General features: G+C 39.5%; 1 protein-coding gene across 1 annotated transcript in view; it reads left to right on the plus strand.

Moving 5' to 3' along the window:
- LOC136558744 (probable acyl-CoA dehydrogenase 6) overlaps positions 1 to 22,056 on the plus strand; it is a 75,495-nt gene that overhangs the window by 48,631 nt on the left and 4,808 nt on the right. The window contains exons 4-8 of the mRNA XM_066553418.1: positions 1,094 to 1,200; positions 7,343 to 7,510; positions 12,687 to 12,860; positions 18,736 to 18,897; positions 19,021 to 19,171. Coding sequence (XP_066409515.1) covers positions 1,094 to 1,200; positions 7,343 to 7,510; positions 12,687 to 12,860; positions 18,736 to 18,897; positions 19,021 to 19,171 — 762 coding nt within the window. The remainder of the gene's footprint in view (positions 1 to 1,093; positions 1,201 to 7,342; positions 7,511 to 12,686; positions 12,861 to 18,735; positions 18,898 to 19,020; positions 19,172 to 22,056) is intronic.

Consider the following 22,056-nt stretch of genomic DNA (forward strand, 5'->3'; position numbering starts at 1 on the left):
ATTTGGGATTGCTGCTGTGATTTTTAGCAGGGACAGGACTAGGAATTAAGCTCCTTGTGTGCCCCAAATGGAAGTGTCTGCCAGATCCCAGTCTGTTGTCCGGCTGTCCCATGTCCTTTGTACCAGGGTTGGTTGGAGGGGGTGACAGTCTTAGCTTGAATGAATGGCACCATTCCTTTGGAAAAACTGGGACAATGTTTTGGAAGGAGGCCCCAGTGAGCTTTAGGAGGCGAGTGGCAATGATGAGCTGAGAAGCCTCACAACAAAGAGGAGGCTGAGGAGGAGCTTGGATTTATGGATTCCTGGACACATAGGACATTTCATGACCCAAGGAATTTTTCAGTCACACAAGAAAGGTCTGAGAACTGGACCATGAACTCACCATTCACACTGCAAGAAGAAGTCAGTGAATCTTAATTAGGACAAATCAAGCATGAAATGAGATGTAGCATATCTTGAATGGATACAGTCTTCTAAACAGCAGAAAAACAGTGTGTGCCTCTTAACTGAATTTAAATACAGCCAAGTGAAATTTTTGTGTTAAAATACCATCCAGAGTTTGCTGTTTCCCCTTTTATTTATGTGGAGATAAAAGAACAGCTGAAAGAAGCATTAATGGATTTTACTGAGTGATTTAAATGTAGATGTGAAATATAAATAATTGAAATACAGGTCTTTGCAGATGGTGGCCATCACATGTCAAAAGTTTTCAGTCACTACTAAAACCTGGCAAAGAGATGGTGCAAGAAAACAGACCAGGTCCTCCATCCTGGTGGTTGTAGAGTAGTGCAGGAGCATTGAGAGGAATCCTCAGGGGTTATGTTTATTTAGATCTGGAACTTTTAAAGCAACAGTCATGAAGATGAATTTTGGCCATCTAGACCACATGTTTCTGTGGGAGTAAGATGCCTGAATGCTTTTTAAAACTTCTTTGAAATTATTATGACTGCACTTCTGGTGAAGACTCTGAATCACAGCTTTGGAGGGTATTAATTGATCAATGCGTGGGTAGAAAAAAATTTGTAACTAACTTCTGAATAAAATTTACCTTCATAGGGTATTAATATTGTATGTTTTTGTTATATTGTTGCAGGTTTGGTTCTGAGGAGTTGAAAAAACAGTTCCTCATACCAACTATAGCTGGTGATTTTGTGGCTTGCTTGGGAATCAGTGAAGCTGGAGCTGGGTCAGATGTTGCAAGTAAGTGAACCTAGCAAACCGTCAGTTTTAGACAGCCTGATGTTTTAATGGAAATAATCTGTTTTTCCTGACCCTTCACTTTGCCCCCATCCTTTCTAAGAAACAAAAGGAAGGAAAGTCTGGTGTGGTGAGGGCAAAAAGTAACATTCCAGGAATACAACGCATCCTTCTCATGCATCCAAAAGCAATCAATTTTAACATATTTGTCAGGTGAATCAATGGAGTAACCCTGTATAGGCTGAGCACAACAGATTAATGCAGCTTTTATGCTGGCCCTAGTTTTCTTCTAGTGTTCTGCTCTGCCCAGGCTCACAGCTGGCAGGAGCACTCCAGCACCTCATCAGCTGCACAGCCATGTTCAGTCATGCAACTCTAGATGTCCTGACAGGGTACAGAACCTGTTCAGCTGGACTAGAACTGGGGCTGCCTTGACAAAGACCTCTCCACTGAATGGGGGAAAACTACAGAGCCTCTCTGATCTGAAAATGACAGCATCACTTTCAGAATGATTTCCCCTTGTTCATCCTTACTTCACCTCAGCCCCCTTTCTGTCATTCTTGTGAAGCAAAAATATCTCTTAATTGGTGATTGCTTTATTTAGAGCTAATGAAGAATTTGCAATGTCAAATGTATTATCTTTATGATTTAGTTACTTTACATGCAACTTTTTTTTTTTTTTGGTTTAGTCGAAGAATATGTTTAGAAACCAGGACAAATTAAACTATTATTCTGAAGTGCCTGAGGCAGTAAAAAATTTGAAAAATGAAATCAAAACAGATAGAGTAGAAAAAGAAAATATATCTCCTCTGATGATGAATCATGGACTTCACGGAAAAGGGAATGATAAGTGACCACTTTTAGAGGTTTAGTTGTTGGACAGAGCATGGCCAAGTTGACCATATTGTGTTCTTACAAATTACTGAGACATCTTCCTGCAGACAAGCTTGCCAATGTATGACAGACATTTTTTATCCGAGGAATCCTATATCCATCTCCATGAGCAAACTCCTGTTGTTTTTTCAAGGCAAATAGGTAAACATCCAGTGCTCAAGCAGGGTTGCAGCAGGTAGATTTAAAGAATGTTAATGTGGATAATGAAATAATGGCACTAAATCTTCCTGCATATTTTATTGCTGTTTTCCGTTCTGGGTTAATTGAATTTATTCATAAGAAGAATTCCATAACTTTAGTAGACATGTTTATTAAATATTACTTATTAAGAATACTTAATAACTATAAATAATAAATTTAAAATGTTAAATTTCAATATTATTTAAACTGCATTATTGCTTATTATAATTTAAATATTATTAGGATTTAAATAATAAATCTTATAATAGCACTTAATAATTTATATATTAAAGTAATTATAAAATTGAATTTTTCTAATATAAGAAATATAACATCATTTATTTTAATAAACACCTCTCTAGTTTAATTAGATGATCATCCGAAAATTCTAAATAGGAATTTAATTTTTTTGATGCAGTGTTCCAGATAATAAGTAACATAAATATTCCTTGAACAGCATCTTGTTTATCATCTAGTTAAAGTGGTATGATACACTTAGATGAATGCAGTTAAAAACCAATTTGGAATCAAAAAGGATTATCTACTGAATCTATGCTGCAGCTGGGAGATACACTGCACGATGAAATTAAAATACTTTTTCCCCTGTCCTGGAAGATTTGATCCCTGACATAAATGCCAAATCCAGTTTACAGTGCTTCTGAAGGGCAATTAAATGGACAATTTAGGTATGAGCAACAATAGATTGTGTTCTGAGTTGCACCATCTCCAGATGACCCAGCTGTAAAGCAGACTGAGGTGTGTGAAACTACACTTGGTGCTTCCTTTTGTTGCTCATGCTATTGGGATGTTTGTGTCCCTAAGAGAAGTGAAGGGACATGGCAGCTGTTCACATGTGAAAGTCAGGGATGTGCTTCTGCCATGTGAGCCAATATATTTTAACCAGAAGAATGACACAGAGTAAGGTATCTCTCACATTTTTTCCTGCAGTTCCAAAGTTACTGAAGGTGATATGAACACAGAAAACAAAGACAATGTTTACATGAGAACTGAAATGTGCCTCAAACTAATTTATTCAGAATTCAACAAAACGAAAAGGACCGTGTATATTAGTCTAATACAAAATTCATGTCAATTTGAAGGAACACCTGTCTGCTTTCAAGTGTGTAGTTATTTTATGTTGTCCATAGTAGTCACATGGTCACCCATGTGCACCAAAGAGAGCACAGAGATGGCTTGAGAAGAAAACCAGAACAGTACAGATGGTACAAAAAGTGTCTTTAATTTCAGGATTCTGGTACTACAAAGCATAAACATTTGTGTCAGTTTGAATGATTTTGTCACATTCTATCTCACTCTGATTCCACAATTTATAGAGTGTAGTCTGTGCGTATATATAAGACTACATAATGGAAAAAAGCTTTTCGCATACACATCCTCTATCTTTAGATTATGTTCGGGTATCTGCAGCTAGCAACACTGTTCATGTCTACCTCTTCAACATAAATATCCTCTCCATTTTGTCTTAGTTTGTTGCTTGTTCCAGCTAGATGGTGACAGTGGGGGGGGTGACAATCCCCCTTTTGGGGCTCTGCAGGATCCCAGGTACCAGTGGAGGCGCAACGTGGAACAAAAAGGCACAGCAGCAGCACGGGCCTGGGGTGGCACTGGGTTCCTTTATTTGATGTTACACTCCCTGAGTCTCAGGGCCCAGGCAATGAGCTGGGGGCAAACAACAGCTTATAAAGTGGGGGCAGGTCTCAAGTGTGGATACAATGTTCAGCTAATCAGGAGAACTGGGGGTGGAACACAAGGGCAAGGGATACAAGGGAAGAAAACTGCTTGGGACAGGAGGGGTTAACAACTGGATGTGGGAGGAAAGGGTTTGAAACTTGGCAGAAAAGTAGCTAAGTAGCAAAGAGATAAACCGACACCTGGCTCAATTGAATAACAAAAACAAGTCTGTGTCACTCCAAAAACAAGGGGGAAAAGCCCAAAAAACTACCAAACAACAAATCAAACTATAACGTGCAAAATAAAAACACATTAAATTACAACATCAGTTGAATCCAGCCTTTCTGCTTTTCTGGATTGAGGTTGTCTTTTCTGAGCATAAAACCCCAGACTTCTGCATGGTGTCTGTAGTGGCACAAATACATTTCCAACCCTGGCAGAAGTATTACTCTCCAATACATGATGTTACACAACAGCTTGCAGACTTGTGAATCCTGTGATTAACTGTGGATCATCCTCATTACCAGTTTGCTATTGAAACACTTCAGGATTTAGCAATCACTTTTACTACTTTGTGTCTGAGTAGTTGTACTTACCATGTTGAATTTGAAAACTCAAGATCATTCCTTTCTTGCTGGGCCATACTTCAGTTGTGTTGGTGATGTCTCCCAAGTTTGTGTCACAGACAAATTTAAGTAGGGTATTCCTGTCCTTTTAAAGATCATTAATTCAGTAGGTTTTGTCCAGAGGCTGATATCCAGGGAGGGGCTTAACTAGTACTCTCCCTGCACATCAGAACTTCTTTTAATGTAACCTGATGCAATTTCTGCTTTGCCAAGTTCCGTATGCACATTTCCACTTTTGTCCTAATTCTTATATTTTCAAATTTTAACTCATAGTTACCTAGTAGTGTTAATTTCACTTGCTTGGGTCCAATAGGATTTTTCTCTAGAAAATCCTATTTCATAATAAATCAGGTTGGGTTTAAATAAGATACCATGGGTAAATTGAATTTTTTATTTCCAAATGTATTTTGAGGCTGTGCGGATTGCCAAAACAAACAACCTCTGTTTTCACTAATTTCAGCCTTTCTTGTAGGTGTTTTGCTTTGTCAACCATATTTGAATCTGTCTGTAATCTCCTGTGAAATATTTCTTTTTTTGAAGTATCCTGACCTTAAAAGTTGAAGCCAACCTTACCTTTAGTCAGATCTATTTAAGTGCATGGCTGGACTCAAGTGCAGTACAGAAGAAAATTGAGGCTTGAGTAAGTGTGATTTGAACAGTGATGTGACCAGCCCTCATTGCTTTTATGGCACCACCTGTGTCATTCATCTCTGGTGATGCCTTGTGCTCTTTCCTAGAAGGGCTCCTCAGAGAATGCTGTGTAAGAAGTTGTGAGAGTCAGTGGTGTGTGCCTACAAAAATCAGCTATGGAGCACCCACTGAAGTAGCCTTTTCCCAGAGATAGGCTCTGTCAGGAAAAATAATTAGTCAAATATTCCAAATTATCTTCATAGCTATATTCCTGAGTCCACTTGACCATAGTAAATTGTTAAGTAGGTTTTCAAAGCCTGCTATATTTTAAACATAAAACTTATGTATTGATTTGATCATCTTTCTTAATCATCTCTAATTAAAGAGAATTGATTATTCACAAGATCATTTGAAATTGTTGTTTCTCAAGTGTTTGAAGCAAACTGTGAACAATTGAATCTGTAGTACTTGAACATTCTCATTAGTAAGGCATTTGTTCTTTAATCTGTATTTGGGTGGTTAGGCCCCTGTGACGCCATGCCTACAAGAACTATTTACATTTGTGGTAACATCACAGTGCTCATTGTTCCTTTGCAGGCCTTCTATGGGACTTCTATCTAATCTCTCCAGTAGCTGTTCCACAACAAAGGGATGTGTGATGTAAATCACTGTGTATGCTCCCATCCTTGTCACACCATTTCTGTACAGTCATATTTCTTATTCCAGCTGTTGTGTGTCCTTCCATTATTATTTAGTCTCCATGTATGTGAGTGTCCAATGTCTGTGTCCGTGTATTATAAGTGCCAGTACTTTAGATTACTTAAGCTTCTTGGCATTCATTATTATACAGATTTCATACTGAGCCCTTTGGATAGATTTGCCACAGTATTTTTATTGGATAAATTCCTCTGTTTCTGCTGGTTTTATCCACATGATTACCATCTCTTTCCCTCGCTTACGTTCCTTTAGCCATAGCTAAATCCCATACTTCCTTATTTTCTACCTTATATGATTTTCTCCCATCATTTTTCTCCAGTGCCTTCCTTAACAAGACAAATTTTCAGCCATGCTGACCTCAGTCCCAGTTTACCTCCTAAATGTAGATCAGATACTTGGATTTGCTTTTGGTTTATGTTTAGATCCCCAGGGAAGAATGTGCATGTGCAGACTGAGGTGATTGTGTATGAAAGTGTAACCAGATGACTTAAAGATGCCTGCCCATTCCACTTGGTGTTTGACTCCTACCCTCCAAGTCTATGATCCCTCTTCAGTGGATGGTCTCATGAATTTCATAGTCTTGTTAGATTCACAGGTGCTATTAGGAGTGTGGCTGGGTTCTCTTATCCCATCCCCTACTTACAGCTGGATATCTATTGGAGAGTCTTCATCAACTGGGGCTCTTGTCAAAGTTCAGTTTCAGGGAAAAGAAGGGAGCCCTTTGGAAACTCTGCTGGAGGATAAATAATAACTAATTATTCTCTCTGGCTGGCTGTTGCAGCTAGGGCTGTTTGCAGCATGATGTGAACCATTTGCAGATGAAAATAAGATTGTTTTTTGCCAGGGTGTATAAATAGCAGGTATTTAGAACTCCTTCATGTCCACACACTCATTGCATTCAGACTTGGCCTTCAGTAGCTTACCAGCTTTGAAGGTATTGCAGCACTGTGACCAAGAGCATGCAGGAAATGCATGTTGATTTTTGTTTATGCATTAACAGATATGGAGGTTTGTGTTTGTTTAAGTCATGACTCTGGAATAAATGGCCTCCTCAGGACTAAGGCACACAGTAAGAGAAACTCTAACAGATCACCTCACAGTGAAATAAATGCTTCTCCCCCAAGTTTTTGACCCCCACATTTACTTAGGAAGTTTTCTGCTCTCATCCACTGGGATGAAGACTCCACCTAAAGGAAGGTGGGAGAACTAGTCCTGTTTCCTGGCTTGCCTTCCAAGAGTTTTCTAGACTGCTTTGCTTTATGGCCTGGAAGAGTTATAGGACAAGGGAGTAAGAGGGAGAACCAAATAGTTTTCTGTCTTGAGGGCAAGGGAATGACCAGTCATACCTGGACCGGTATACCCCTCCTTCACAAGAATAACCCTTAATTTCCTGTGTTTTGAAATAGATATCAAGACAACGGCCGTGAGAAAGGGCGATGAATATGTCATAAATGGTGGTAAGATGTGGATTACATCCGGGAGCCAGGCAGACTGGATGTGCCTCCTGGCAAACACCAGCGAAGGACCTCCCCATCAAAATAAATCTCTCATATGTCTGCCAATGAATCTACCTGGTAATAACACAGAACTCTTTGACTTCTCATTTGATTTTATTGGTGTTCTTTGTATGCCTAATACAAGAAGGAAAGGTGTTCAACCAAAAATACATCTAGAGAAGTTGTTCAGATAAATTTTCATGGAAATTATTCATATCCGTATGAAAATAAAAGGATAAAGAGTTTAGAGATTTCAAACTTGGGAAATACCTCTCAAGCCTGGTGGGCTTGCTGAAGAGAGTTGAAGGCATATTCAGGGTGTTTCATGGCTGTGCTGTGCAAAGGGATCCCTTCACCAGGACACTATTATCAGTTAAATTTAAAAAATAGTCTAAGAATTAAATGTGGGCTGGAGTGAAAGATTCAAATATCCTGGAAATAGCAACTTGGTTTTGAACAAGACAAGCAATTCAGCCGAAGACATGGAATAAATACTTCCCAAGCTAAGTCTACCAGTTTCAGTGGTACATCCTCACAGTGTCTGTTCCTGAGTAATCTGCAGACCTCACAGAATGGATGAGTGCTATATGCACAGAGATCATCATCCAGACAGGATGCAGTTAAGATTGTGCTGGTGGGGATCTTTTGCAGTTTTGACACCTCTTCAAAAGTTTTTAAACCGTTTAACTCATTTTAATATTTTCAAATATGCAACATATTAATTTATGCACTATATAATATATAGTATATTTAATACTTAATTTTTAATGTTTATTTTATGCAAAAAACCAGTTTAATACAATTTAATAGTTATTAAATCTAGAATAATGTCTATTAATATATTTATATAAAAGATATTTATACTCTTTTGTTCATTCAATTCAGAGTATTTTACACACAAAGTATATGCCATTATTGGTATTTCACATGTAGGAACACACCATAACAGTGAAGGGAATGAATCTATGTTCACTTAATGGATTAGACTGAGAACAAAACCCAGGTCTTCAGTGTTGCAAAAGAGCATGATGAGAGCTTCTTAAGGGAATGTCTTTTAAATGAATTTAAGCATGGAGTAAGTCAAGCAAGTGAGTTGCCTTGGGAATCAAGCAGGTTCTGAGTGAACTGTGAGCTTCTACTACCTCTGCTCATGCAAGACAGGCTTTGAATGGGAGCTCATGGAAGACAGACCTGAGCTGCTTCACTAGTTGTGAACATTATTGAGAAGCAATGAGCAAACATGTAACTTACAGCCAGAATTGCTCTGAATTTCCAGGTAAATTCACTATTCAGCCATCTGCTGACAAATGAGTGAAGTCCTTCTTGTGATTTTTCATGGACGGGTCAGAATGCAAATGCAGTACTTCTTCTCTGAGATCAATCTTCCTAAAACAACAAAGCAACTGACCCACAGTTGGTGGCAGATAAAATACATAGAAATTGACTTAGAGCTTTTTGGCTACTTGGCTTATTCCAAAAAGACACTAGTTGTCATAGCTCTAGGAGGGGGGAGATGTTAGATCTCACAGCCTACACACAGACCTTCTTTACCTGCATTAAATAGATTTAGAGCACAGAAATTGTTTGAGACACCTTATTCTGATCTGCAGAAGTGTAGAAGTCTTCCTAGGAACAAAATTTGTGCTCCTCAAAATGCATGTGTTCTAATTCTTCTGTGATGATACACATATTTATCTCCAAAGGGGTCACAGTACCAAGACTGGTGACCTTTTGAAATGAAGTATTAAGGCTGTTGATTGTGCTCTGTGGGTGAGTCATATCAGAAGTGAGATTTTTCAGGAAACTCCATCTGGTTTGATACATCCTAAGGATGTCTGTCTGCTAAAGATTGTGCTCCGTGGAGGGCAGAAGACCAAGGCTGTACGGGAAGTGTCTGGAGGACATCACCGAATGATGCACTCTCAAACGTCTGGGGATGTATGTGTGTCAAAGCTCAAAAACAACTGCAATGGAGAGCAAATGTGCTATGTCTGACTCACCTCTGCAGGCACCAGCCTATATGGCTGGGTAAGGAAGGATCTGCAGTGTATTTTTGCTAAAAATCTAAGGTTTTTTGTATTTATATAGTGTGGTGGGAAGAAAAAGAGATAGAAGAAAATTCAAACTGAATTATTAACCTCAACAATTGATAGTTTATTGGCTAGACAAATTGGATTTGCTTCTTCTAATTTTAATCTAAAATTTCTTCTAATCTGGGCTGAAGCAAATCATGGTCTAGATTTGACAGACATTGCTGAATACATTTCTCATAAAGGAAGTTTGGATAACAGCACGATGGATCCACAAGAGATATCCAAATTAGGTGAATACTCCTCATACAATAGCAATGTCTTTAAAAAGCAGCTGAATTTTTCATATAATGAAAGAGAATCTAGCAAGTTGCCAAATGTCTGTGTGTAAGGTATATAGACAAATGGCTTGCAGCCCTGATATGGTAACTGTTTTGTCCTCTGGTTTGTCCTCTGAGTCCTCAGATAGCTCTAGGGGAGATCGCAAGGAGGAGTTAATAAGGAGAAGAGCAACCATGAAAAGAGAAAGAGTGTGTTTCTTGGATTGCAATTTAAAATGTGTCTGTTTCCATTTGTAATGGCACTAAATGGTGTCAGGAGAGAGCAACTGCTGTTTCTCAAGATAGAATACAGGAAATAAAAGAGATTGTAAAAAGGCTGGAGGAATGGGAGAAAATGAAAAATCAAAGATGCTTGGGAAGAACTGCCCAGGCAGAGAAATAGCAATCCATCTCAGTGATACTGGTACAAGTAGCTTAAATGGCTCTGTTACGGTGATTCTAGTAAGTCATGTGCTTGGCCTTGTTAAGTTCAGATTTGTGAGTTATTGCATGTAATTTATTTAATACAGATGAACTCCAGGACTTACCTGGGCCAGTAATTTCTACTGCTGCTGGTAATTTCTCATTTGTAGTACCCCTTAGGAAGAGAAGGAAGATAATTACATAAAGGGAGATTTTGATGCCCCCATAGTGGCCAAAGAGATGATTATGTTCGATTGTCTTCCACAATGTAAAGCATAGCCTCAAAAGGGGCATCTCATGAGACTGATGCAGCTTGATCTCCTTGTGGGTGAGAACCATGAATTAAGAGCAAGTGAAACTGGTAGGGCATGACAAAGGGGGATGCTGCTGGACCCAGGAAAATTGAACCACAACCCAATCTGGAAAAATTACAGATAGAAATCATCACACATTTAGCTCACTAACCAAGCCTGTAAGAGCTTTCTTCAGTGGTATTTGCTGTATGTGGATCTGGGAAGTAAACAACGGGATTAATTTAGCAATGTAATAATGAACTGGCAGCAGTTTTGCTTTCTTGAGAAGAGTCCTTTTAAACCACCCACTAACAAGAGCAGTAAGTGCATCTTCGTATGGCTGAGGAGCAGTGATTACATAAAACCAGTTGGCTTTATACCATACATGATCTCTGCAACTCTCAAAGAAACCAAATAGCAGTATTCCAATGGGAAACAATGTTCCTGATTTCATCTGGGCTTCTAAATTGCTCAGTGTGTGGTTATTTAGCTATGTTTTTAATATGGAAACAAACCACAAATTAATTTTTGGCTGACTGAGTACAAATTACTGGATAATTTTCAGTTCAAAAGTCAAGAATTTTTATACAGCTGTCCTGATTTTACTCCTGCATTGATCATGTATCAAAGCAAGTCTTCCTAATACATAATCTGTTTACAGCTTGGTTGGTGGAGAAAAAATCTTGAGTGGAACTTGTGGAAGTCTGTGTGAACATTGTTCTCAGAGAAGTCTTGGCATTTGTAAATAATCTCAGTATTTCATCTCAGTGAAGAAATGAAAATTTCCATAACCTTATTTAGCGCAGCCAGAGAGAGTAACTTTGAAGGAAATGACTGCCAACTTCTTCTGCCTACAAAACCAAAGTAATTTTCATATGTCTGAAGGCCTCCTGTGAGTAAAGGGTGAGATGTCTGTATTAGTTCAGAAAGAGATGTTTTCTGAAAGCTGTGAAGAATAGCAAGATATGAACAAGTACAGAGGAACCAGAACAATCTCTGTGGTGACCAACCAGGTTCTACTGAGCCATGCCACAGAGCAGTAGAGGATTGAAAACGAATAAAGAGGAAAATAACAACAGAATACCTTCTCATCACAAAGCTGGTTGGAATAACATGGACATGAGTAGTAAAAAGCTTTGGTTTTCTGGCAAAGATACATATGCTGAGTTGGAGGACTGTTTTGCTACAACTACAGACTTGTCAGATGTAATTAACGTGTTATGCACAAATCCTTATGCCATGTTGTTGTCCTCCTTTTGCTTTTGAAACATTCTTGACTTTCACCCAGAATATTTGAATTAGCTCCAGATCAACAGGGAGATAAAAGCTGAACACAGGAGAAATGCCAGGGGAAAACAGTGGGTGCCTGTTAAACTCTCGTGGCACAGGGGTGAGCCATGTTTGCATCTGAACAACAGCAGGGAAGAACTTGTAGCGATGAAAAAACAAACAACATAAAGGAGTCCTGCCCAGGGTGAGGAGGTAGCTGAACCCTCATGTGGCCAGACCTGAATAAACCAGGTTCATCTTCAGCAGACCAATGCACGTGGGGTCAGAGTCAGTGCTGTGTAGAGAGGTCTGTGGGGAACCAAACCCTCCTCACAAAAATATACACATGAAAACTGAGAGTGATCACTGTACCAGAAAAAATCAGCATAGGCTAGGAAGGGGAGGATAAATGAAGAAGAGAGGGAAGGAAGAGGATTTCCAGGAAGAGAAATACTCCTAGCTGCAGCTTAAAATGTAGCTCTCTTTTTGTCCTTACTGAATATTTGGGTATTGTTTCATAGCAGTGCAGGTACTCAGCAAATATTGCCAAATTGAATTTCGGCATTTTATTGTAATGCTAGATAAAAATCCAACATAAACAAATAAAATTGCATTGTTTGAGGACCTGTGTGGAGTAAGATTATTACGACTAGTAAATATTTATTATTTGGGGATATAATGAAAAGTGGGACTTTTACATTTAAAGTTTCTGATTTGCTCGTATAATAAAATGGGAAAACTTTTAAAATAGGATCTGGGCCATTTCGCTCCAGAATACTGTTATGTTTTTCCTGAGGGTAGGTTGCACTGTTGTCTTGGAATATACATTCACATCTGCAGACTTTTCTCTCTGAAAAGAATTGTATTTGTTCATAGTGCTTCTATTTTTTGTGGTCTTTCTCATACACTTTCTCTTCAGGCATTCATGTTGCTAAAAAGATAGACAAACTGGGCATGAGGTCATCGGACACAGCTCAGATCTTTTTTGAAGATGTAAGGGTGCCCTGCAAGAACCTCATTGGTGAGGAAGGAAACGGTTTTACATACCAGATGTTGCAATTCCAAGAAGAGCGGCTGTGGGGAGTAGCCAGTGGTAAGTCATCATTTGTGCTTCTGCAGGGACACAGGGGTCACTCTTTGCATGACTAACAGCACTTTTCTTTTCTTGTAAGTTGCAATGATCTTTTAGTATCTGTTTTTGAAATCCATCATAGCCTGGATACAGATGACATTCCCTTTCTGTAGAAAAATTCCTTTTTCTGTACAAAAACCTGAAGCAGAATATATTTTGTGAGCCATTGCAGACTTTTTTTTTTTGCCTTGTTTCTTTTTGTTGTTGCTACTCTGCAAAGAAATTATGGCATCACGCTATGTCTATTACAAATATAGGGCAAAGGCTATCAAAATATCAGCATGAAATAGAAGGATGGTGACTTTTCCTGTAGTACAGTGCGTTATGATGCTGATCATGGATTTTAGAAAGCTAACTTACTGGCTGTGTAAAGTTAAGTGGCTCTTGCAGGATGTCAGAGCTTTGTTTTGCAAATCTGTTTTACCTCTGTACACTTTAGACATAAGTGGTACATTCCTTTCCCTGAAGTTATATTGTCACAGAGTTTATGTTACTCAGAACTCAGGCTGTACTCAAATCTATGTATTTGGGTTATATGGATTCTGGATATTCCAGGAAACCAGATCCAAGTCTGGATTGTCTACTTTCAGCCTGCAAATTTTACCCTACCCCTCCCTACCCCTCTTCTATTTTACTTGAAGAACTCCTTGGTTCTTCAAGTTAAATAGAACGTGGTTCACTGTGAGAAGATTGGTCCTCTTTAGATTCCAGGGTTGTCTAAATAATGTCACTGTATTCATGCTCCTGTGCATTCTCTGTCTGTCACTGTCTGTGTGTGGCTGGGGAATTAAGCATTCTAAGAAATGGTGTTTTGATTCAGTGAACAAATAAAAAAAGCACTCACTATTTTGGGTTCATCACAGACCAAATATTTTGGAGTTCAAATGCCTTTAAAAAAACTCATTTATTGAGACAAAGTTCTTAGTTCAGCCTGAGATAAATAGTACATGTGAGAGTAGTTTTAGCAAAGGACAGGATGTTACACTTGCCGAGGATGTCACTGCAGAGTCAGGCAAGCAGGAGTTGTGATCCTAGCACTGCTTCTGCCTTAATTGAGGTGTATACAGACTGCAAGGATGTGCATTGTGCATTTCTATGCTCAGTTCAAAGTCTAAATTAAACAAACCATGAGAAGCTCTGGACTGCAGTGAGACTCCCCAGGCAGCAGAATAGCCAGAGTAGCTGGCAGCATTAGTCATGCCCCAGGCAAAAGTGACGTGCACTGACAGCATCAATGAACAAAGCCTGGCAGGTTAGATCACTCCTGCTAAAACCGCGGGCAGCTTGGTACTGTCCAGTCTTGCACAACTGCCTGGCTGTCACTGTGCTCTGCCAGGAACTGGAACACCAGGTTTCAGTTCCTTTTTTTGTCCAAAACAAGGCAGCAGGAGCAGGTGAACCCTTGCCCTGGATGAGCAGCCTGGGAAGGGCCTCTCTCCTTGCCTGCTATGACCAGGCAGGGGCCAGCAGGGAGGAAGAGTCTGGGAGCTCACCAAGGAGAGGGAACTGCTTTCTGCAGTGGCTACTGTGTAAACCTTGCTGGACCCCTTGGGTTTGGTTTTTTTCAACTACCTGATATAAAATACATAAAAGCATTGGCAGCAGGGACAAGACCCATGGTTTGGGCCAAGCTGCAAACTTCAGAGATCACCAATTGTGGTAAACAAGAAAAAGTGTAACCGGTGTTCAGAAGGGAGCCCAATACTCAATGGGTGCAGTTGGTTGTATCACAGCATCTAGAGATGTTAACTTCCCATCCTGAAAATAGTTTCACATATGTTCAACCATGACTGCTCAGGTGAAGGCTCAGATGTGTGAAACTATTTAAGTGCCTTTAAGTGCCTTAGGTCTGCATGTTTAATTCTGGTCACTTCTGCCCCTCAGTAGGACATTTCTGTTCCTTCCCAGTTCGTGACTGTGACATTGAAAATCATCAGTCTGCTTTTAAATGCTTTAGGGACCAGTCCTGGGATCCTCACTGTTACTGCTTCCTTTAACTTGGAAAAGGCTGCTGACTTGTCTGTTTTTCCTTTCTGGGTGTTATTTTGTTGTGTTTCGGGTTCTTTGTTCTGTTTCTCTTTGTTTGGTGAGGGGTTTATGTATTTTTAGTTTCAAGTATCACATGCTCTAGACTTCTTTTTGTTTATTAATTATCTTCTTTGTGGCCAGTGTCTTTCTTCACTTGGTTCTTTCTTTTAAAATCTATTTTCAGTCAAACAGGTTTAAAATACAAATGGAAAACTAGCTTCCTGGAATTGCAAAATTTGATCCCAGGTGTGGTTTCTTCTTCTGAGTGACATATCCTCAAAGGCATTGGTCAAAGTCACTGTGTTTCTTGCTTCACTGAAAGAAAAAAGGTGCCACAGGTCTCCCATGTTGTGACACTTGGTAAACACTGTCCGTTTTAAGGGCCTGTTGCACTGATTACAGGAAAAGAATGTTGCTATGGCAAAAAAAGCAAATAGTTGTCCTGTGAATTGCTTAACTCAGAGACAAAGAGGGAGTTCAGCATGCATGTGAGAGCAGAATGGCACTTTTCTAATGAATTCTATTTGCTCCTGCAACTTCAGTTTTATGAGCACCATTGAGTCATGGCCAGTAAGCAAGATGACAGATCCTTTTGCATGGGCAACACACATCCTTAAGAATCAGATTGCTCAGCTTACAGCTCACTGTACATTTCATTAGAGAATGATCAGTAACAACCTAGGAAAAACATATTAATTTCATTTTCTTTTGAGAGGAAACACAGCAAAAGACAAAGTGTCTTTACAGTGAGCAGAAATTTTAAATGGAATTATATAAGTTGGATGGAGATACGAGGAAAAGATTATTCTGAATTGGCAAACTTCAAGTGCTTTCACAATTCTCAGCTGTGTGATAGGCCACGCATTCCTTAGGCTGCCCTAGTGACATTTCCTGCATGTGCTGTCAGTTGAAACCCACGGGGCTAAGTTTGTCTGAGGATGTGGGGAACACTGTATAAGAAAAGGAAACAAATACACAGAAAAAGAGGGGGGTTCCCTATTATGAATGGCATTTCTCTGAATTCGTATGACTGGGAAAGTGTTGTGTGCTGTTATTGTGTTGAACATGGCTGTTGGCTGTCATGGTATTCATGGTGTGCTGCATTTGGGTGCTGTTTGCTACACAGCCAGGCTTTGCCATGTTAGAGCTGTGCTCAGAGCTCTGAGTTCCTGTCATCAGCATCACAGAATGGTTTGGGAAGGGACCTTTAAAGTTCATCACGTCCAACCCCATGGGCAGAGAGAACTTTCACTAAACCAGGTTGCTCAAAGCCCATCCATCCTGGCCTTGAAAAGGTCCAGGGAATGGATATGTCTTGGGGCACCCAGAACTTCTCTGGGCAACTTGTTCCAGGGTCTCACCACTCTCATAAGACATTTCTTAGAATTGTAAAATGACAGAATGGTTTGGGTTGGAAGGGACCCTAAAGATCATGTAGTTCCAGTTCCAAAACATTCTTCCTTTTGTTCAATCTAAATCTACATTCTTTCAATTTAAAACCAGTCCCCCTTGTTCTGATACTACAGGTAATGGTAAAAACTCTGCTCCCATCTTTATTATAAGCTCTCTTTATATATCAAAAGGCTGCAATAAGGCCTCCCCAGAGCCTGCACTGCTCCATGCTGAACAACCCCAACACTCTTAGCCTGTCCTCATGGGAGAGGTGCTCTAGCCTTTTAATCTTTTACAGGACCCTTCTCTGGACCTGCTCCAACAGATCAATGGCTGTTTTGTATCATGGGCTCCAGAGCTGGATCCAGTACTACAGATGGAGTCTCAGGAGAGCAGAGTAGAGGGAGACAATCACAACCCTTGACCTGATGGCCTCTTGTGAAGCAGCCCAGGACAGTCCTTAGATTTTGCAAATGACAGTTCCTGAAATAAGAAGGGCAGTAATGGTTGCGAAGGAAACAGGAGAATGGATCAGCAGGGGCAGGAAGGAGGCAGTGAATTGGAGAGGTGGACACTATAGGAGCGGTTTTCCCAGAACCCCAGTCTGAGCCATGATGTGTGGTGACAACCTGAGCAGAGTTTGACAAAGTGCCTTCATGATCTTTAGACCTTTAGCAAGCAGGACCTGAACAGTTTCTGTCATATTTCTTCCCACCTGATCTTGCTCCTGCCTCCTCTTTGCTGTTTCCTATCTCTCTTTCCCTGGTGCTGGGTGCTGGGAACCACACAAGCCGTGCACTGACAGACCAACACAAGATGAATGCCTTGTCTTTATCTCTTCCACCTCCTTTCTGCTCTCCTAGCACTGGCATGTACAGTTTAGTTTCCCATCCAGCAGCTCAGACTGCACTGTATTCTTCCCAGATTTCAGTCGGAGGGAAAGGGACAAGTGGTGCCTGGATATTCCTTGCTCTTTCCTTACATTTCTCAAGCTGGAGACCATAGACGTACAAGTAAAAAAGCTGTTGGTGTTATACATGCTACACTGTTGTGTGATATTGTCCTTTGAAATGACAGTATTTCTATTCAAGAGATGTTCCTGAAAACAGAAATTTATTTTCCTGTCCAGAAAGCCAGCATGTGGGTGACAACATAGTGCGTTAACACAGAAGAAATGAAGACATTACTGTATATGCTCTTCTGAAAAATAAGCATTGCAGTTAGTTGTATGATAAAGGAGGGGAAAATATTTAGGTAATGAGAAAAGCTGATCACCCTATGGAATGTGGAGACATGGAAAATGGTGCTCTGTGGAAGTGATGATGAATGATCATGGCAGGGAGAATTGGTGGGATGCAGAGTCTACACAGGACAGCAGTACAGAGATGAAATTTAAATAGCAGAGATCTTGAAAACAAAGCGAAAAGGTATATGGAACCACACCAGGCTCCTGCAAGGGACGATCATGTGAGTAACTCACAGGTAGAAAAAGGGATTTCATACTAGTCCAAGGCTTGGGTTTATTTTGCATTTCACATTCAGAGTTTTGTGGTTTAGATGCAAATGGATGTGGATATGCATATTTTGAAAAGAGAAAATGTGACCCTTCTCATACAGATAGTTTTGTGAAATCATGCCCTGCTGCTTGTCATAGTAACATGAGTCCATATTTGCCAAACAAAATTCTCCACACATTCTGTATCTGCTGTTATCCCAGCTACACTGCAAGGGACTGATAGCTTAGTCATTCACTTCAAGGCTGGTTTGCCTTGGAAGAGAAACTTTTCCCTTTTTTTCTTGTTTAAAATGAGATGGCACAAAAAGCAGCAGCAAACTAGCTCTGCTTTAAAGCATCGTCTGCTGCCTCTCTCACCTGTTTTACAGCAGTACCCTATTTTCATGCTGTTTCCATCAGGAGAATTATTTAATGGTTTTTTTTTAAGTGGGTATGAATTTTTTTTTCTCTATGCTGGGATCACAGAACACAGATGTAATAAGCAGTCTATTTGTGTTCCTTGATCTCAGAATAGGTTTCTGTCTTTTCCCTGAAGGCTTCCTTCAATTTACATTTCTAAAGTCTTCCTCACCAAGCACACTACACTGTCTGCCTTCATAAAGTTTACCTCATCATGTTGGTACTGCTTTTTACGACTCTCCCTCTTTCCTACCCACTTCTCTTCCTTCTCTTCCAGGTTTTGGCAGTTTAGGGCTCAAGTAAGATAGATGTCTTCAAGGTACAAGGAAGTACCAGACTCTTCTCAGAATTAAAGCTTCACCACAAACTGAGAATACAGAACAATTTCCTTTAAAAAACCTAATGTGTTGGTTATACAATGTGCAAAAACCTTCTCTTTCAACAAGAAGGTAAACAAATCTGGCTAAAATGATGCCTTGTTCTGAGCTTTGTTTCTTCCAGCCCTGACACCACTGGAAACTGTTATACAAGAAACTATTGACTACACACGGCAGCGGAAGGTGTTTGGCCGGCCTGTCCTGCACAACCAAACCGTGCACTTCCGCCTGGCCGAGCTGGCAGCCGAAGTGGAGCTCCTGCGCTCGCTGCTGTACCGCACCGTGGGTGAGCTCCCACATCTGCTTCCCAGATGTGCTTCTCTTCGTGCAAAGAACGTTGTCAGGCTAAAGGAACATGGGGAGGTGACTTCCAGAGTGAATGACTTTTCATGTCTTCTTTTTTTACTAGCTCTCTATGTAGAAGGCAACGATGTGACAAAATTTGCCTCCATGGCTAAGCTAAAGGTAGGTCGTCTGACCCGTGAAGTGACTGATAGCTGTCTCCAGTTTTGGGGAGGAATGGGATTCACCAGTGAAGTTCTCGTGAGCAGGCTTTACAGGTAAGAGAGTGATGAAAATACGAAGTCGCTTTAACTGAAATTTAGCCTCTTAAATGTCCTGTTAAACAATCACCTACTTGAAAAGAGCAGCAGCATCTCACCAGTGTGAATGGTCTTGTTCTACTTCATAGCATGTCACTGAAGTGGGTTGTGGATGCAAGGACACCCAGTGCCATTAACTTTGAGTAGACAGGTGTCAGAACTTAACTATTCTGTTGGCAAATCTTGGCTTTGCAAGATTTGTGCATTAAAGTTGTGAGTTTGAACCGCCCACAGGTTAGTTTAAATGTAAAATGAAAGAGGAAAACTCAGTATTTTGCCTGACGGTCCTCTGGTATCTGTCACAGAGTAGAAAAAAAGGTGGGAAAATTGGGAACTACCAATCAGTGACTTTTTTCTCTTTGCTTTTAGTTTGATTGTAATCTTGATTACAAGAACAGAAATAAAACCAGAAACTTTCTTCTAAAATGAATGAAAATCAGCTTTATCTTTTTCCCCGGATATGTGTGAAACTGGAGTTCCCCACTTGGCTTCTGCAGGAGCCTGTTGTGATAGCAGTCTCCACCCTTTTAGTCACACTAGATACCATGTGAGACATACAAGAGATGTAATTGCTTCCAGAAAGTTGTTAGATCATTAAAATGGTCCAGAGGCCTTTTTGCACATTAATTGATGTCCCTTCAGATTTTAGTCTCTATCTACTTAGAACAAAATTCTCCTAAAGGAAACAGGGTTTTTTTGTATCTGGCCGCAGTGTCTTATATTCTGTAGAAGGACCAAAATTGACCTTAGATTCACTTGCAGTAACAGCTTTCTGTTCAGCCTTTACATAGACAATACCTAATCCAAAGTTAGACAAATCAGTGGTTCAGTTAGTTGAAAGTTTTGGTAAATGTGTCTGTGTAAAGTGAGAGCAGAACACTTGGGAGAATCTGCAAAAAGCTTGTTTCTTTTTAGGTGGGTTGAGTTACTTTTTCTATTTTTAATATTTTATGAACAATAATGTCATTGTAGTAAGTCAACAGATCCTCAATATTTTTTACAAGTGGACTCCTGAAATTTTCTTACAAAGGTACAGACTGCTTTATGATGGTGGTTTTAAGCCAGCTGTCAATATGATGGTTTTCCTTAGTTATTTTTGTCACAGCCTTATTTCAACAAGTAATGGTCATTGGCGATAGAGATGTTAAGAACTACTGCAGTAGGCAATCTGAATAAAATGAATCCCTGTCCTTACAGCACTTACTATAAATTATGTAGTCTGGACAGATTAATGTGTATGTGCTTTTACATAGTTTTGTTTAAGATTTCCTAGCCCAGTATAGTGCTAACTGTGAGCAGGGCTTTTCTGTGTGGATTCCAGAGTGATTTCCAAGTATAACAGCACAGTCACATTTTTCCTTAGAAGAAATCCAGGTTTCCTGTTGGTGTACGCAGTCAGCTGGCTAGAGAAATGTGTCTTTCTACCTCTAAAACAAATACTCTTATAAATAAATGAGGCTAAAGACAGTGTGATATTTATACTCTGAAATTTTCTATGAATCAGTAAAATTCCACCATTGAGTAACCAAAGGTCCAGGAAGGGACAAGGAGAGTTTTACCTAAATAAACAATTACATGTTCAAGATAGAATCTTGTTAATCTGTAACAATAAGCAAAGCAGCAACTTCCCTAAAGCCCTTCTTTCTACTACAGCAGTCTGAGTAACCATTCACGTCACTGTGATGTTTGTCCAGTAGCAGCAGTATCATCGCACAGCAGGACATCTAGTCCTAATGTTCAAACATTTTTGTAGCATAATCTTTATGAAGTTCCCAAAGAGATGTAGGTCAATCTTCAACACTTCTCGCTGTTACTCACTCCTCAAAGAACATACAGTACAATGCATAGTTAGTGAATGAAGTCTCTGAATTTTAGTTATTAGGGTCAGTTAAAGATCATAAACAGAAACAGCACAAAACTGCCAACTTATTTTATTGATATCTGTCATTTAATCAGTAACATTTTAAACTTTGTAGAACAACTGGCATATCTTCATTCCTATTCTCTAGAAAGCATGAAGAGAACTGCTTCACCATGTAGGTGTCTATACTGGGTTGATTTTAGATATGTAAATGTCTCACTTGTACAGATTCTAATAAGAAGAACAGGTAAAAAAAAATGAAAAGCTTAGAACTCAAATATCAAAAAGTTTCATAGAAAAATACAAGACAATATAAAACCCATAAAGAATAGACTTTCCAACCTGTACCCTAGTAGCAGGATTCTGGAGAAAGAAAGCACTAGCCTGGAGACATGCTTGTTTATTTTTCTCTCCTCTGTCTGAAAGGCCTTAAAGACATCGTGACTTGGCAAAAATCTATTCTTGAACAATGCCATCATTTATATGAAAAACCTCACAAGGTTATGAGAGACTAAGGAAAGAAAGCTTTTTGAATTAAGTTTATTGCAATTTTTCAGACTTCCTGAGTTTTAAAAAATTTCAGGTAGTGATCCCTGTATTTTAATAGTAGTTATGTGCGCTTCAATTGTTATAGGAAAAACTTATGTGGTCTTCTTAAAACAGTTTGATTTGTTGGGTTTATTTTAAATTCAGATTGTTATTAACTGCTAAACATCATGTCTAACTGCTTCCAGTTCTCAAAAGTTTTTCTCCTATGGGCTGTGATGGGGAAAATGCTATCATTTCTTTACTTGCTATGTTGTAAAAGACTCAAGAAAACAGTAGTGAAAAATATTGACCACTCATGTGAAATAGAAGTGTAAGTAGCATTGCAGATGCATAGCTGCAGAAGAAACACATTTTCATTTTACTCCTCAACTGTCATGTAGTTATTGCCATATAAAGGTCTATTTGTAATTGAGGATAGCTAAAAACCAAACTT

Source organism: Molothrus aeneus, chromosome 1 (assembly GCF_037042795.1).
Source record: "Molothrus aeneus isolate 106 chromosome 1, BPBGC_Maene_1.0, whole genome shotgun sequence".
Classification (NCBI taxonomy): domain Eukaryota; kingdom Metazoa; phylum Chordata; class Aves; order Passeriformes; family Icteridae; genus Molothrus; species Molothrus aeneus.